The 15,891-nt window shown below is 43.5% G+C and overlaps 1 protein-coding gene across 2 annotated transcripts in view; it reads right to left on the reverse strand.

The window, feature by feature from the left end:
• The window catches only part of btk (Bruton agammaglobulinemia tyrosine kinase), a 183,525-nt gene that overhangs the window by 103,446 nt on the left and 64,188 nt on the right, over positions 1–15,891 (reverse strand). For both annotated transcript variants that reach the window (XM_078546919.1, XM_078546920.1), the window contains 5 exons: positions 14,606–14,734; positions 12,377–12,450; positions 8,910–9,079; positions 4,285–4,347; positions 2,068–2,122 (listed from right to left, as the gene is read on the reverse strand). In XM_078546919.1, the coding sequence (XP_078403045.1) occupies positions 2,068–2,122; positions 4,285–4,347; positions 8,910–9,079; positions 12,377–12,450; positions 14,606–14,734 (491 nt within the window). The remainder of the gene's footprint in view (positions 1–2,067; positions 2,123–4,284; positions 4,348–8,909; positions 9,080–12,376; positions 12,451–14,605; positions 14,735–15,891) is intronic.

Below are 15,891 nucleotides of genomic sequence, written 5' to 3' on the forward strand. Positions count from 1 at the left end.
GGCCCATCAAGCCTGCTGCACTAGTCAATACCACCATCGCTGATCTTCGTCTCCAACTCCATTTTCCTGCCTGCTCCCCATATCCCTTGATTCCCTGAGGGACCAAAGATCTGTATATCCTAGTCTTAAATGTATTCAACGATGGAGCATCCACAACCCTCTGAGGTAGAAAATTCCAAAGCCTCACATCCCTTTGAGTGAAGAAGTTTCTCCTCATCTCAATCCTAAATGCTCAGCCCCTGAGACTGTGCCCCATGTTTGATGGGACAGAGTTCTAGATTCCCAACCAGTGGTAACAATCTCTCAGCATCCACCCTATCAAACCCCTTCGTCGCATCCTGAGATCCACACTCAGTGCCATGCGCCGCCATATGAACACACTTGACCTCTTCCTCCAGCAGCACCGACGCACCCTATTTCTAAGCTGTCTGTCGCATCCCTTCAAAATCTTGTAGGTTTAAATAAAACCACCTCTTATTCTTCTAAACTCCAGAGAATATGACCCAATTTACTCAGCCTCTCATCATAGAACAACCCTCTCATCCCAGGGACCAATCTAGGTAACCTTTGTTGTTCCTCCTCCAATACAAATATATCCATCCTTACCAAAACTGCACACAGTATTCCGGATGTGATCTCACCAAAACCTGAAACAACTGTAGCAAGACTTTCTTATTCTTCTACTCCAGTCCCCTTGTAATAAAGGCCAACATGCCAATTGCCTTCCTAATTGCTGCACCTGCATGCTAACTTTCTGTGTTCCTTATACGAGTACACCTCTCAATATCAACAAGTTTCACACCTTTTAAAAAATATTCTGCTTTTCTATTCTTACTATCAAAGTGAATAAACTCACATTTCCTCACTTTATACTCCATCTGCCACCTCGGTGCCCATTCACATAACTTGGCTATAGCTACTTGCAGCTTCTCTGTGTCCTCTTCACAGCTTATGTTCCCATCGAGCTCTGTATCATTAGCAAGCTTCGATACATTACTCTTGCACTCTTTGTCTAAGTCATTAATATAAATAGCTGAGGTCCCAGCACTGACCCTTGCGGCACTCCACTAGTTACAGCCTTCCACAGTAAGACTTTCAAAGCAAAGTTCAAGAGCTGGATAATCTAATGCAGCCCAGGCACAGACGATAAGCATGAGTTAAGGCTCAGAGGAGCAACCAGAGCAGCCATCTCCATTCCACACTTAGGGAGTAGTCCCACTGTCCCAAACTCTTCCAGTCTGGGATCTCATGCAACAAATTCCAAACAAGGAACATCACATACCAGCATGGAATTCAACTGACTGAATTGCATATTGGCTGTTAATCACATGTATAGGTCACATGACCACACATAGAGTAGAGGGCTCTTCAACACTTAGAATCAAGGGATCTTTTTATGAGCAATGTGGAGGGAGCTACATCTTGTATTTAACCTGTAATGCACCTGTCCTGGGTGTGTTTGATGGGGACAGTGTAGAGGGAACTTTACTCTGTATCTAACCCCGTGCTGTACCTGTCCTGGGAGTGTTTGATGGGGACAGTGTAGAGGGAGATTTACTCTGTGTCTAATCCTGTGCTGCCCCTGCCCTGGGAGTGTTTGATGGGGACAGTGTAGAGGGAGCTTTACTCTGTTTCTAATCCTGTGTTGTACCTGCCCTGGGTGTATTTGATGGGGACAGTGTAGAGGGAGATTTGCCCTGTTATCTAACCCCGTGCTGTTCCTGCCCTGGGAGTGTTTGATGGGACAGAGTAGATGGAGCTTTATTCTGTATCTATCCCTCTGCTGTATCTGTCCTGGGAGTGTTTGATAGGACAGTGGACAGAAATGCACCCTCAAATGTTGTTGTCATGCATAGCTCATTTATTTAACTTTTTTTTTGTGTGGCTGTGCACATGAAGTAACTTCAAGCGACTGACTTGTGCACAAAAGCTTTCAGGTTGGTGCCTTGCTTCGCAGGCTAAGGGAACACGGGAGATATCTGAACCAATGAGATCTCTCTCTCTTGCACAATATGCTGCATTTTGAATTTTTGTATTTGAAGGTAGAAAGTGAATAACAATCATTACCTCCTGTTTCAGGAGCTGCTCTGCTTTACTTCTTGTGATTTCTTTATTGTACCATCTGCGTGAAGACAAGAAAAAGGGCACTGAATATTTCTGTTTATATTGAAATTTGCTATACATGTGCTCACTCCAATTTCTTCTTATTTATTTGTCTGCAACGTTTCTCTAGAAGTATCAATTGTATTGGAAAAGGAATACAGCACCAGCTGGCAGCTCATCACAGCCTGCTAAAAGGCAATTAGGAATGTGCAATAAATACCAGCCTTGTCAGCAATGCCCACATCAAACGAATGAATAAAAGTAACCCCCATTCCAGTACTGAGGGAAATCTGCACTCTCGAAGTGTCAGTACTGAGGGAGCATTGCACTGTCAAAGGGTCAGTACTGAGGGAGTGCTGCACTGTCAGAGGGTCAGTACTGAGGGAGTGCTGCACTATCAAAGGGACAATACTGAGGGCATGCCACACTGTCAGAGGGACAGTATTGAGGGAATGCTGCACTGTCAGAAGGACAGTACTGAGGGAGTGCTGTACTATCAAAGGGATAGTACTGAGGGAGTGCTGCACTGTCAAAGGGACAGTACTGTGGGCATGCTGCACTGTCAAAGGGACAGTACTGAGGGAGTGCTGCACTGTCAGAAGGACAGTGCTGAGGGAGTGCTGCACTGTCAAAGGGACAGTACTGAGGGCATACTGCACTGTCAAATGGACAGTACTGAGGGAGTGCTGCACTGTCAGAAGGACAGTTCTGAATGAGTGCTGCACTGTCAGAGTGTCAGTTCTGATGGAGGGCAACATTGTCAATAGGTCAATACCAAGGGGTGCTGCATTGTCAGAGGGGCAGTACTGAGGGAGCACTGCACTGTCAAATGGACAGTACTGAGAGAGTACTGAACTGTCAGAGAGGCAGTATTGATGGAGCACTGCACTCTCAGAAGGGCAATACTCACAGAGCACCACACTATCAGACAAGTGGGGGAGGTGATGGTGTAGTGGCATTGTTGCTGGACATAGTAATCCAAAGGCCCAGGGTAATGTTCTGGGGACCCGGGTTCAAATCCTGCCATGGCAGATGGTAGAATTTGAATTCAAATTAAAAGTCAGAAGTGCAAAATGTTTTAGTTTGACGGGCAATATGAATAGCGCAGGCTTGGAGGGCCAAAGGGCCTGTTCCTGTGCTGTACTTTTCTTTGTTCTTTGTTCAAATAATACTGCTGCACTGTCAGACAGGCAGTTCTAAAGAATCGCTGCACTGTCAGACGGTCAGTACTGAAGGAGTGCTGCACTGTCAGGGAGTCTGTACTGAGGGAGTGCTGCACTGTGAGAAGGGCAATACTGAGAGAGTGCTGCACTTTCGGAGTGTCAGTACTGAGGGAGTATTGCACTGTCGGAGTGTCAGCACTGAGGGAGTGTTGCACTGTCGGAGTGTCAGTACTGAGGGAGTGTTGCATTGTCGGAGTGTCAGTACTGAGGGAGTGCTGCACTTTCGGAGTGTCAGTACTGAGGGAGTGTTGCATTGCCGGAGTGTCAGTACTGAGGGACCATTGCACTGTCGGAGCGTATGTCCTTAGGGAGTGCTGCTTTGTTTCTCTTAGCAAAATAATCTGACAGCTGATGATTTGAATCTACCCATTTAACTTTAGAAATGTCCATTATCTCCAGCATTTGCTTCAAGTTGGCAATCAATCACTCGGTAATGTTTAGGTATCAGCCCATTTCATAGAGTGTATATTATACAAGAACAAATGATTATTGATTTAATATTCAATGCGTGTACTGTCTTCAATGTGCTCATTATACAGATTTTCACTATATATTTTCAAACTGAATTTCACAACCACTGCTTCCACAAAAACCAGTGTTTCAGCAGCCAGAGCATTTTAAACAACCCTTATTATTTTCTTAGTTTCCCAAGCTAAGGGACAACATTTCAAATTTTCATCCATGAGAAACATTATGAAACAAGCTGCTCTAAAATATTCATCAGGAAGTTCAGCATATTAAGCATCTCTATAAAAAACCAGATTCAGCTTCCTTGAGTAAGGACGGCAACTTAAGTACACATTTCTCCATCATTTTCGCATTGTTTTATTTCCCTTTTGAAATGTCCTGTACTTTAAGGTGATAAGTCGAAGCACTTAATTCCAATACATGAAAACAAGTCCCACCCAAGTATCCCCTTGTGCGCTGGGATGGTGACTCTCTTTCCTGCGCTACTTACTCGTATGTTTCAAGCTGGTTACCGGATTCCACCACATAGTTACTGGGGATGAATCCTTCTTGTCTGCAAAAGGAATGAGAGAGAGCAGTCAGCTATGTTGAACTGTTTACCACCACACACACACACATACACATATTTGTTGAATGGCGCTTTCGCCCCTTCAAGCCTGCCAGACCATTCAATACATTTGTGGCTGATCTTCTACCTCAACTCCACTTTCCTGCCCAATCTCCATATCTCTTGATTCCCTGAAAGACAAAAAACTGTCCATCTCAGCCTTAAATGTATTCAACAATGGAACATCCAGGACCCTCTGGGGTACAGAGTTCCAAAGATTAGCAACTCATTTTAGTCAGCCTCTCATCATAGAACAACCCTCTCATCCCAGGGATCAATCTAATGAACCTTCGCTGTACCACCTCCAATGCAAGTATATCCTCTCTTAAACATGGAGAACAAAACTGCACACAATACTCCAGGTGTGGTCTCTCCAAAATGCTGTACAATTGTAGCAAGGCTTTTTTATTCTTGTATTTCAATTCCTTCATAAAAAAAAGCCAATGTGCCATTGGCCTTCCTGACTGCTTGCTGTACTTACATGCTAGCTTCCTGTATTCCTTGTATGAGCACACTCAGGTCCCTCTGAACATCAATATTTCACATCTTTTAAAAAATATTCTGTTCTTTCAATTCTCACCACCAAAGTGAATAATCTCGATTATTCTCGAGAATAATCTTCTCGATTATTCACCATATTATACTTCTCCATGTTATACTCCATCTACCACCTTATTACCCATTTACTAAATCTGTCCATATCTCTTTGCAGCCTGTGTCCTCCTCACAGCTTATATTCCAATCTAACTTTGTACTATCAGCAAACTTCGATACATTGCTCTCTGTCTCTCCATCTAAATCATTAATATAGATTGTAAATAGCTGAGGCCCCTGCGCTGATCCTTGCGGCACCCCACTGCTTACAGCCTGCCAACTTGAAAATACACAGTTTCACATCTCTACTCTCTGCTTCCTGTTCGTTAACCAATCCTCTATCAATGTTAATATATTATCCCCAACTCCACGAGCCCTTATCTGTGCTTTGGCCTTTTTGTGGCACCTTATCAAATGTCTTTTGGAAATCCAGGTATACTACAGCTACTGGTTTCTAGGTTCCCCTACCCTACCAGTTACATCCTCAAAAAAAATGAATAACTTTGTCAAACATGAACTCTCTTTTGTAAAGCCATGATTTCTAAGTGCATTGTTAGGACATCCTCATTAAGAGATTCCAGCATTTTCCTGATGATTGATGTCAGGCCAGTTGGCCTGTACTTCCCTGTTTTCTTCTCCTACATTTCCTGAACAGCGGTGTTACATTTGCTAACTTCCAATCCACTGGAATTGTTCTCGAAGCTAGGGAATTTTGGAAGTTCATAAGCAGAGCATCCACTATCTCGTCAGCTACCTCTTTTAGAATCCTAGGAAGTAGGCCATCAGGTCCCAGGGATTTGTCAGGTTTTAGCCCCTTAATTTTCTCCAATATTTTTTCTCCGCTGATATTAATTACCTCAATTTCCTCACTCTTTTTAGCCCCTAGTTCTGGTTTGCAATCTGTCTTTGACTGTGAAGGCAGACACAAAATATTTGTTCAATGCCTCTGCCATTTCCTCATTCCCCAAGATAATTTCTCTTGTCTCTGTCTCCAAGGGACCAGTGTTTATTTTAGCTACTCTCCTCCTTTTTACGTACTTATAAAAGCTCACGCAATCTCTTTTAATATTCCTGGCTAGTTGGCTACTCTATTTTTTTGCACTTTTATCAGTGTTTTGGTGGCCCTTTGCTGGTTTCTAAAACATTCCCAATCTTCAGGCTTACTATTATATTTTCAACATGATAAACCTCTTCAGTAATTATGGCAAACACAGAGGAAAACCAGTGAAAAATCCTAGACACGACTGTAAGAAACAATAACATGTGGATTATCATTAAACTGCAGCAAAACAGTACGCATGGTACTAGCAAAGGGAAGAATTACACCTAGATGCAAAATAAATTTAGAATCAAAAGAAATAAAACAAATCAAATAATTTTCTTATCTAGATAACCTAATAACACCTGATGGGAAAAGTGATCAAGATATCACTTGCAAAACAAACCTTCACAAAAATGTCAGAGCACATCAGAAATAAGAACATCTCTATAGAAAGAGAACGAAATTACTAAAATGCTACATCTGATCAATATTACTATATGGACGTGAAAGTTTAAATACAAGTAAGACAATGAATGATAAATTAAAGGCAAGAGGGATGAGGGTTCTGAGACGTATGGTGAAGATTAGTTGGAAAACACACATAACTAATGAGGAAGATTTGAGGAAGGCAGGGGCACAAGGAGGACTTTTACAAATGATCACAAAGAGGCAACCACAATTCCTTGGGCACATACTTAGGAAAGAGAAACTAGAATATCTAATAAAGCAACAGTTTAGGAACCAGAACAGGTTTAAGGTTTGAGAACAACACCAAGATGTTGGCTGTTATCAAAGACTGTGAAAGTTGTAGAGCCATGATCAGCACATTGTAAAAGATGGCATCTGAAGAAGAGGAATAAGCTTCTTTTAATCTAATACTATCCTTAATTTTCCTAATAATCCACAAATGGATATACTCAACAATTGAGCATCGGCAGCTTTCTTACATAGAGAATTCAAAAGATGCATAACATTTTGAGTAAAGAAATTTCTCCTTATGTCAGTCCAAATAAACGGATCCCTTATTCTGACAATGTGCCCCAGCCAGGTGAAACATCCTCTCAGCATTTACCCTGTCAAACCCTTAAGAATTTGATATGTTTCAAAGAGATCACCTCTCTCTTCTAAATTCCAAAGACTCACCAAGGCCTCATATGATTGCAATAAGACTTCTTCACTCTTATATTCCAATCCCCTTGTCATTAAGACTAACAAACCTGTAAGTTAACTTTCTGTCATTCATGTATGATGACACCTAGGTCCCAGTCTCTCACCATTTAAAAATATTCTGCTTTTCTATTTTTTTCACCAAAGTGAATAACTTCACACATCATCCATTATCTGCCAGATCCTTTCCCATTTGCTTAACTACTTGTGACCCTCTACAGCCTCTTTACATCCATCCCCCCACCAGCCCCCAACCCCCCCACCCCCAACCCCCACCACCACCACTGCCAATTTTCCACATAGTTTTGTATTGTCAGCAAACTTAGATACATTACACTCAGTCTCTTCGCTAAGTCATTCATATGGATTGTAAATAGCTGAGGCTCAGTAGGTCTTTGCAGCCCCCAGTAACAAGAAAATGACCTGTTTATTCCTACTCTCAGTTTTCTGCTCATTAACTAATCCCCGATCTATGCTAATATATCACCCCCAAACCCATGAGTCCTAATCTTGTTTAATAATCTCTTATTGAATGCTTTTTGAAAATCAAAATACACCACATCCACTGCTTCGCCCTTATCCACCCTACTAGTTACAATTTCAAAAAACTCTAACAGATTTTGAACACACAATTTGCCTTTCAAAAATCCATGCTGACTCTGCTTAATCATATTTTGATTCTCTAAGTACCCTGTTACCACATCCCTATATGTCGATTCTTCTCCTGATGTCAGGTTACCTTCCAATCGATGGAGACTGTACGAGAGTCTAGACAATTCTGGAAAATTCAATCCAATCCATCCACTATCTCTGCAGCTATCTCTTTTAAAAGCATAGGGTGTAGGTCATCAGGTCCTGGGGATTTATCACTATTTAGTCCCATTAATTTCTCCAGTATTATTTCTTTATAATGATTATAGCCCTAAGTTCCTCACTTCCAATTGATTTCCCACCAATTCTGGAATGTGCTTTCTGTATTCTACAGTGAAGACAGATACAAGTATTTGTTTAATGTCTCTGCCATTGCTTTATTCCCCATTGTAATTTCTCCTGTCTCTGCCTATAAGGGGCCTATGTTTACTTTAGCTGGTTTCTTCCTTTTTACGTTCTCTCTTTATCAGTTTCTTGGTTATCCTTTGCTAAACTCTAAATTCCTTCCAATGCTCATGCTTGCTGCTCCTTTTTGGCAATATTTTGGCAATATTCTAAACTCCTTCGTTTAATCTAATACTATCTTTAACTTCTTTTCTCAGCCATGGCTGGGCCACCTTTCCCATGGGAAAATGATTCGAACCCTAGCACGCTCTCAACTACTGCCAGTGGGGAGTGCTGTTAGTGCTGCTTCAGGAGAGAAGCAGAGAAAAATAAGAGTTTGAGATGGACCAGAAGTCAGCACCAAAGATGTAAAAAAAAGGAGAACAGAGCAAGGCTACAGATCCTGGTTCAGATCTCCATCTTTAACCTCTGTCCAGGTTGGAGAATGTTGCTCCCAGTACAGTCCTGATCTATACAGATAGTCAGTCACCCTGGGCTCCACATTGCCCTAGGTGCTCAGTAAGGTTGTGTCTCCTGTCCATGTGGGCCTTAGCCAGATCTTCCAGTCACCCCATGCCTGTTTCTTGCTGCAGACATTACATATTCTGAGAATATTGGCTCCATCCGAGCACAGTGCTTGTCGACATGAACCCCAGAATCCCAGATTTACCCGTGCTTGTCTCTAGCCTTCCACCAGTGCTGATCTTGGTCATCTAACACAATGTATTCTTCATCTTTCCGGAGAGACAGATCATCGGGATTTATCTTGTGGTAATCGTACAGAGCAACGACCACTTTCATGGGTACTGAGCTAGGTTGGGGAGGTGGAGCCCGTTTCATCTGCTTGAAGAGAAAGAGAATAACCATTACCAAGTCAGCATTAACTAGTTACTTAAGAACCATTAACTAATTACATTAACTAGATAGTAAAGAACCATTGACTAGTTGGTTAACAACCATTGACTAATTACTGTATAGTTTGCAGTGTGTGCGTTACCACTGCTGTAGAGGATTGTAGCTCAACCCAATCCAGGAGGAGGGGTGGGATATTTAGAGAATGTGTGGCTATATCAGGTCACTACTGGAAGTGTTGGAAGAGAGAGCAAAGTATGAGGATATGAGGTGCGCTAACCAATCCAATGTATCATTTATATTAGTTATTAATAAACACCTCTGGCTCCAATCTGCTCATAGGGGCAAGGCTTATGCCAGCACAATAAACAGGAGAATATTGAGAGGGATTGAGGAAGTGAGAGACCTTGGAGTGCATGTCCACAGGTCCCTGAAGTTGGAAGGACAGGTGGACAAGGTGGTCAAGAAAACATATGGAATGCTTTCCTTTATTGGGCGAGGTATTGAATACAAATGCAGGGATGTAATGATGGATCGGTATAAAATGCTGGTTAGGCCACAGCTAGAATTTTGTGTACAGTTCCGGTCGCCACATTTCCAGAAGGACATCATTGCTCTGGAGAGAGTACAGAGGAGATTTACAAGAATGTTGCCATGGCTTGAAAATTGCAGCTATGAGGAAAGATTGGATAGGCTAGGGTTGTTTTCCTTGGAACTGGGGAGACTGAGGGGTGACCTGATTGAAGTGTACAAGATTATGTGGGGCCTAGATAGACAGGGATGTCCTATTTCCCCTAGTGGAGAGGTCAATTACCAGGGGGCGCAGATTTAAGGTGATTGGTAGAAGGATTAAAGGAGACATGAGGAAAAACCTCTTCACACAGACAGCAGTGGGTGTTTGGAATTTACTGCCTGGTTTGGTGGTGCAGGCAGAAACCCTCAACTCATTTAAAACATACAAGGATCTGCATCTGAAGTGCTATAACCTGCAAGGCTACGAATCAGGTGCTGGAAGATGGGATTAAAATGGACAGCTAGTTTTTTATTTTTCAGCTAGCACAGGCACGATGGTTTGAATGGTCTCTTTCTGTGCTGTAACTTTTCGAAATTTCTACGGTTCTATGTTCCTTGTACAGTGTGGAGGTGTCACCCACATAAGACCCGGAAGCAGTGGTGGGAGATGGAAAGCCTGGTGGGGTGTCATTCATTACCAGCCCCGGGGAACAAGTTGGTTACTTCATAGCCACTTTATAAAGAGTACCATTTCAGCCTGGCTCCCTCCAACATCCCTAGCCCCTACCCACCACCAACCAAACATTCTCATCTTCGGGCCCTCACTTAGCTGAGGACATCTGTAAGGCTAGCAGCAGTCTGATTTTCATTCACTCTTCCTGCCTCGCTGGCTTAGCAGAAATGCTAGCCAAGGCCCAATATCAGGCCAACCTGAAGCATGAAGGTTCAGGTACAGAGATTGCGCCCTACACCCCCAGCCACCACTTCCTGCACCCTAGAGAGATAGAAACAGAGAGCAAGAGACAGACAGGGAGACAGTGAGAGAGAGAGAGAGACAGAGAGCGAGTGTGAAAGAGAGTGATAGAGAGCACAAATGAGAAAGAGAGAACAAGTGAGTGAGAGGCAGAGAGAGCAAATGAGAAAGAGAGAGACAGTGATAGAGACAACAGGCAGACAGACAGACAGAGTGAGTGTAGACAGAAAGAATGATAGTCAGGGAGAAGAGGCAGACAGAGAGAGAGAGAGAGAGAGAGCGAGCGCACCATTTGGTTAAAAATTCTGCTTAAGAGTCTTGTGAGCAAAGTTATGGCCCATGGAATAAAAGAGACAGTAACAACATGGATAGGGAATTGGCTGAGAAACAGGAAACAGAGAGTAGTTAATGGATGTTTTTTGGGCTGGAGGAAGGTTTGTAGTGGAGCTCCCCCTTGTCTGGTGTTGAGACCCTTGCTTTTCCTGATATATATTAATAACCTGGACCTTGGTTTACAGGGCACAATTTCAAAATTTGCAGATGATACAAAACTTGGAGGGATTGTAAACTGTGAGGAAGAAGAAGAACTTCAGAAGGACATACATAAGTTGGTGGAAAAGGTGGGCATATAGCAGATGAAATTTAATGCAGAGAAATGCCAAGGATTCATTTTGGTGGGAAGAATGCGGGGTGACTATGTTCAATAAAGGGTACAATTCTAAAGCGGGTGCAGAAGCAGAGGGACCTGGGTGTATAGGTGCGTAAATCTTTGAAGGTGGCAGGACAGGTTGAGACAGCGGTTATTAAAGCATACAGCATCCTAGGCTGTATTAATAGAGCATAGTGTATAAAAACAAGCAAGTTATGTTAAACTTGTATAGAACACTGGTTTGGCCTCAACTAGAGCATTGTGTCCAGTTCTGGGTGCCACATTTTAGGAAAGATGTGAAGGCATTATAGAGCATGCAGAAAAAATTCGCAATAATGGTCCCACTGATGAAGAATTTCAGTTAGGTAGATAGATTAGGGAAGTTGGAACTGTTTTCCTTGGAGAAGTGAAGGTTGAGAGTAGATTTGAGACAGTCATCATCACGGGTCTGGACAGAGTAGATGGGGAGAAATTATCCCCATTGGTGGAAAGGTTGAGAACCAGAAGACACAGATTTATAGCAATTGGCAAAAGAAGCAATGGTGACATGAGGAAAAACCTTTTTGTGCAATGAGTGGTTAAGATGTGGAATGTGCTGCCTGAGAATGTGGTGGGGGGCAGTTTCAATCAAGGCATTGAAGAGGGAATTGGATTATTATCTGAAAAGGAGGAACGTGCAGGGCTATAGGAAGAAGGCAGGGGCGTGGCACTAGATGAGTTGCGCTTGCAGAGAGTTGGTGTAGGCATGAAGGGCCAAATTGCTTCCTTCTGTACTGTAGCCGTTCTATGATTCTGTGTGATACAGAGACAGACGGTAAGAGAGAAACAGTCACAGAGTGAGATAGATAGAGAGAAAGAGAAATAGAGAGACCCAGTGAGAAAGATGAAGACAAAGAGAAAGTGTGGGAGAGACAGGGAGAGAATGAGACAGGGAGAGATATAGTCAGTAAGAGAGAAAGAATGAGTGAGAGAGTGACTGAAAGACAAAGTGAGAGAGAGGGAGAGACTGAGAGACAGGCTGAGAGAGACTGACAGAGACAGAGTGTGAGAGAGAGAAATTCTGAGAGACAGAATGAGAGAGAGAGTGAGTGAGTGGCAAGAAAGATAATAATAAGGGAGTTGCACCATGTGGTGGAACCCAGTCACTTGCCTGTTGCTGTTCTTCCACTGGAGTTGGAGGAAGGGGTTTCCTGGATTTACGCCGAGAATTCCCTGCTGAAGGAACTGCAATCAAAATATTTTAGAATTATTTTTCACACATTTCCTTTCCTGAAATTCTTCTTCAGTTCCAACAAGGGTATAGTATAGTGCATCCTGTACAGTACTGGTGTATCCTGTACAGTAAACTGCATCCTGTACAGTACTGGTGTATCCTGGACAGTATACTGCATCCTGTACAGTACTGGTGTATCCTGTACAGTAAACTGCATCCTGTACAGTACTGATGTATCCTGTACAGTAAACTGCATCCTGTACAGTACTGGTGTATCCTGTACAGTATACTGCATCCTGTACAGTACTGGTGTACCCTGTACAGTATACTGCATCCTGTACAGTACAGGTGCATCGTGTACAGTATACTGCATTCTGTACAGTACTGGTGTATCCTGTACATTATAGTGCATCCTCTACAGTACTGGTGTATCCTGTACAGTAAACTGCATCCTGTACAGTACTGGTGTATCCTGTACATTATACTGCATCCTCTACAGTACTGGTGTATCCTGTACAGTACTGGTGTATCCTGTACAGTAAACTGCAACCTGTACAGTACAGGTGTATCCTGTACAGTAAACTGCATCCTGTACTAGTACAGATGTATCGTGTATAGTATACTGCCTCCTGTACAGTATACTGCATCCCGTACAGTACAGGTGCATCATGTACAGTATCTGCATCTTGTACAGTAGTATCCCATACCGTATACTGCATCCTGTACAGTATAGGTGTTAGATTGGTTCCAATGGAAGGATTCTCCTCTTTCAATGCAAAAGTTGTGAGAACAGGCTGTCCTCCAACAGCTGACCGCCTATCTGTGTATTACTGAGGGTGTACTGCACATGTCAGACAAACAGTAAAACCGAGAACCCAACTCCCTCTTTTGCTCAGGAATGTATAGACAGAAAAAGTCCATGGTCGATCAAATTCAATTCTACTATCCTGGTACAATGATCATTGAGTTCGCACCATCAGAGGTGCCCGAGCAGGTGGATGTAAAAGATCCCGCTGCAATGTTTCAGAGAAGAGCAAGAGGCATTCTCCCAGTGTCCTGGCCACTATTTATCCCTTAATCACAATAAAAAACAGATTATCTGGTCATTATCACATTGCTCTTTATGGGATCTTGCTGTGTGCAAACTGACTGCCGTGTTTCCTATGTTACAACAGGGACGACACTTCAGAAGTACTTCATTGGCTGTGAAGCGCTGTGAGGTGTGCTGAAATCTTGAAAGGCGCTTTAAAAAAAGCAAGTTCTTTCTTGGTCAGCGTCAAGGACGCTGGAGGAGAACTCCCTGCTCTTATTCAAATAGTACCATAGGATCTTTCACATCCACCTGAGAGGACAGACAGGACTTCAATTCATCTGAAAGACAGCACCTTCAACAATGCAACACTCCCTTGGGACTGCCCTGGAGAGTCTGCCTAGGCTCGTGCTCAAATCTCTGGAGTGGGATTTGAACCCGTCACCTTCCAACAGTGAAAACACTGCAACAGAGCAAAAGCCGACAAGTGCAATGCTGTGAGCTGCCCTTACCCCTGTGCCAAGGAGCAACCCACTGCCCTTCACGTTCCTACAGGGCCAAGTGCCATCTACAATTATCTAACAAGGACCCTTATCTAACCAGTTCCTTTACTGTCGCTGAGTCAATATCTTGGAACTCTTTTCCTAACAGCACTCTGGGTGTACCTACACCACATGGACTGCAGTGGTTCAAGAAGGTAGCTCATCACCACCTTTTCAAGGGGAATTTGAGGTAGGAAATGAATGCTGGCTTAGCCAGCGGTGTCCTCATCCCTAGAATGAATTTTTAAAAAACCCACCCCACAATATCCTGATGTGAATCAGATCAAGTTCTACCAATGGCTATGACTCTAAGCTTGTCTGAAGGTTGGGCAGTACCTAGGATACAACATCTGGCCTCAGTACCTCCAAGGGATGGAGTAAATTAGCAGGAGGTCCCAATCCTGAACATTCTTGACAACAGGGGCAGGCCAATCTGTGATGCCCCATGTATTCGATTAGCCTTCTGTCTAGGGGCACGCATTGGGCTCTGTTGGAACGGGCTGGTGTGGTTTATTGAACTGTACCCTAGTAAGAATCAGTGAAGAGAAAAAAGGCAAATATCTCCCACAATTTTTAAAAGATGAAGCCACTCACAAGAATTCATGGTCTTGATGATGGAACAACCTGGTGCATTTTTAGCTGACTGTTGGCAGCAGGACCATTCTCCCTCCATCCAGAAACGTGGGTGGTATTTCTGCATCAGCTCTTGATTGAACCGGATTCCTGAAAACAGGGTCAAATAAAATCAGCACAAGAGTTGGGAAATCAGGAGACCATCCCTACCGCCAGGACATCAGAGAGATTAACATGCTACCCCCCCAGCCACCCCCCCACACCACCTCACACTCCACTAGGCGGATTCTTCTTGCAGAGAGCTGGCAGGGGACATGAAGGGCCTCCTGTGCTGTAATCATTCTATGATTCTGTTAACTGTGCCCCCCTCCAATTATCACACATTAACCCTCCCCCACACCCAATTATTACACAGATTAAACCCTACCCCCACTCCAATTATCACACAGATTAACCACTACCCCCTCCAATTATCACAGATTAAACCCTCACCCCCCCCTCCAATTATCACACAGATTAACCCCCATTTTCCCCAATTATCTCACAGATTAACCCCCATCCTCTCCGATTATCACACAGACTAACCTCCACCTTCCCCCTCCAATTATCACACAGATTAACCCCCACCCCCACTCAATTATCACACAGATTAACCTCCAGCTCCCCTCCAATTATCATACAAACTAACATGCTGATTTTCATAGAGTTCAATACATTAAATTTTCTTATCATTTGTTCCTTGCTAATTCTGGGTTCAAGAAAAGTTGATCCTGAGTGTCTCTGTGACATAGGGCAGAATTTAGCCCTCGATGGGCGGGCGGGTCCCACCGGCTCGACGGTGGGTGGGCACCGAACTCCGCCGCCGAAACGAGCCCCACTGCCATTTTGAGTGGGCAGGCTAATTAAGGCCCGCCCGGCGGGCTGCCCAACGGGATGCGCTATGCGCATCCTGTACGGCGGGGGGAGGGATTCCCCAACTGTCAGAGTGTGCTCTTTCACACATGCGCGCGAAAGGGCACACAGCTCCATGAGACTAAGTGATATCTCAGGGAGAGCGCTGAAAGTTTAATAAACCTAAAAGATAGCAAAATAAAAAAATTATTAACATGTCCCCCTCATGTGACAATGTCACACGAGATGGGACATGTTAATAAATATTACATAAAGTTTATTAAAGTTTTTAAAAACAGACATGAAACCTCATCCCGCCAGTGGATGAGGTTTCATGTTTTTTCAGAAGCCTGCTGGGGCTCCTGGTCTGCCCGCCAGCCTTAAGGTTGGATGGGCAGGTCCTTTAATTGGGTTAA

Source organism: Cetorhinus maximus, chromosome 8, assembly GCF_964194155.1.
Source record: "Cetorhinus maximus chromosome 8, sCetMax3.hap1.1, whole genome shotgun sequence".
NCBI lineage: Eukaryota > Metazoa > Chordata > Chondrichthyes > Lamniformes > Cetorhinidae > Cetorhinus > Cetorhinus maximus.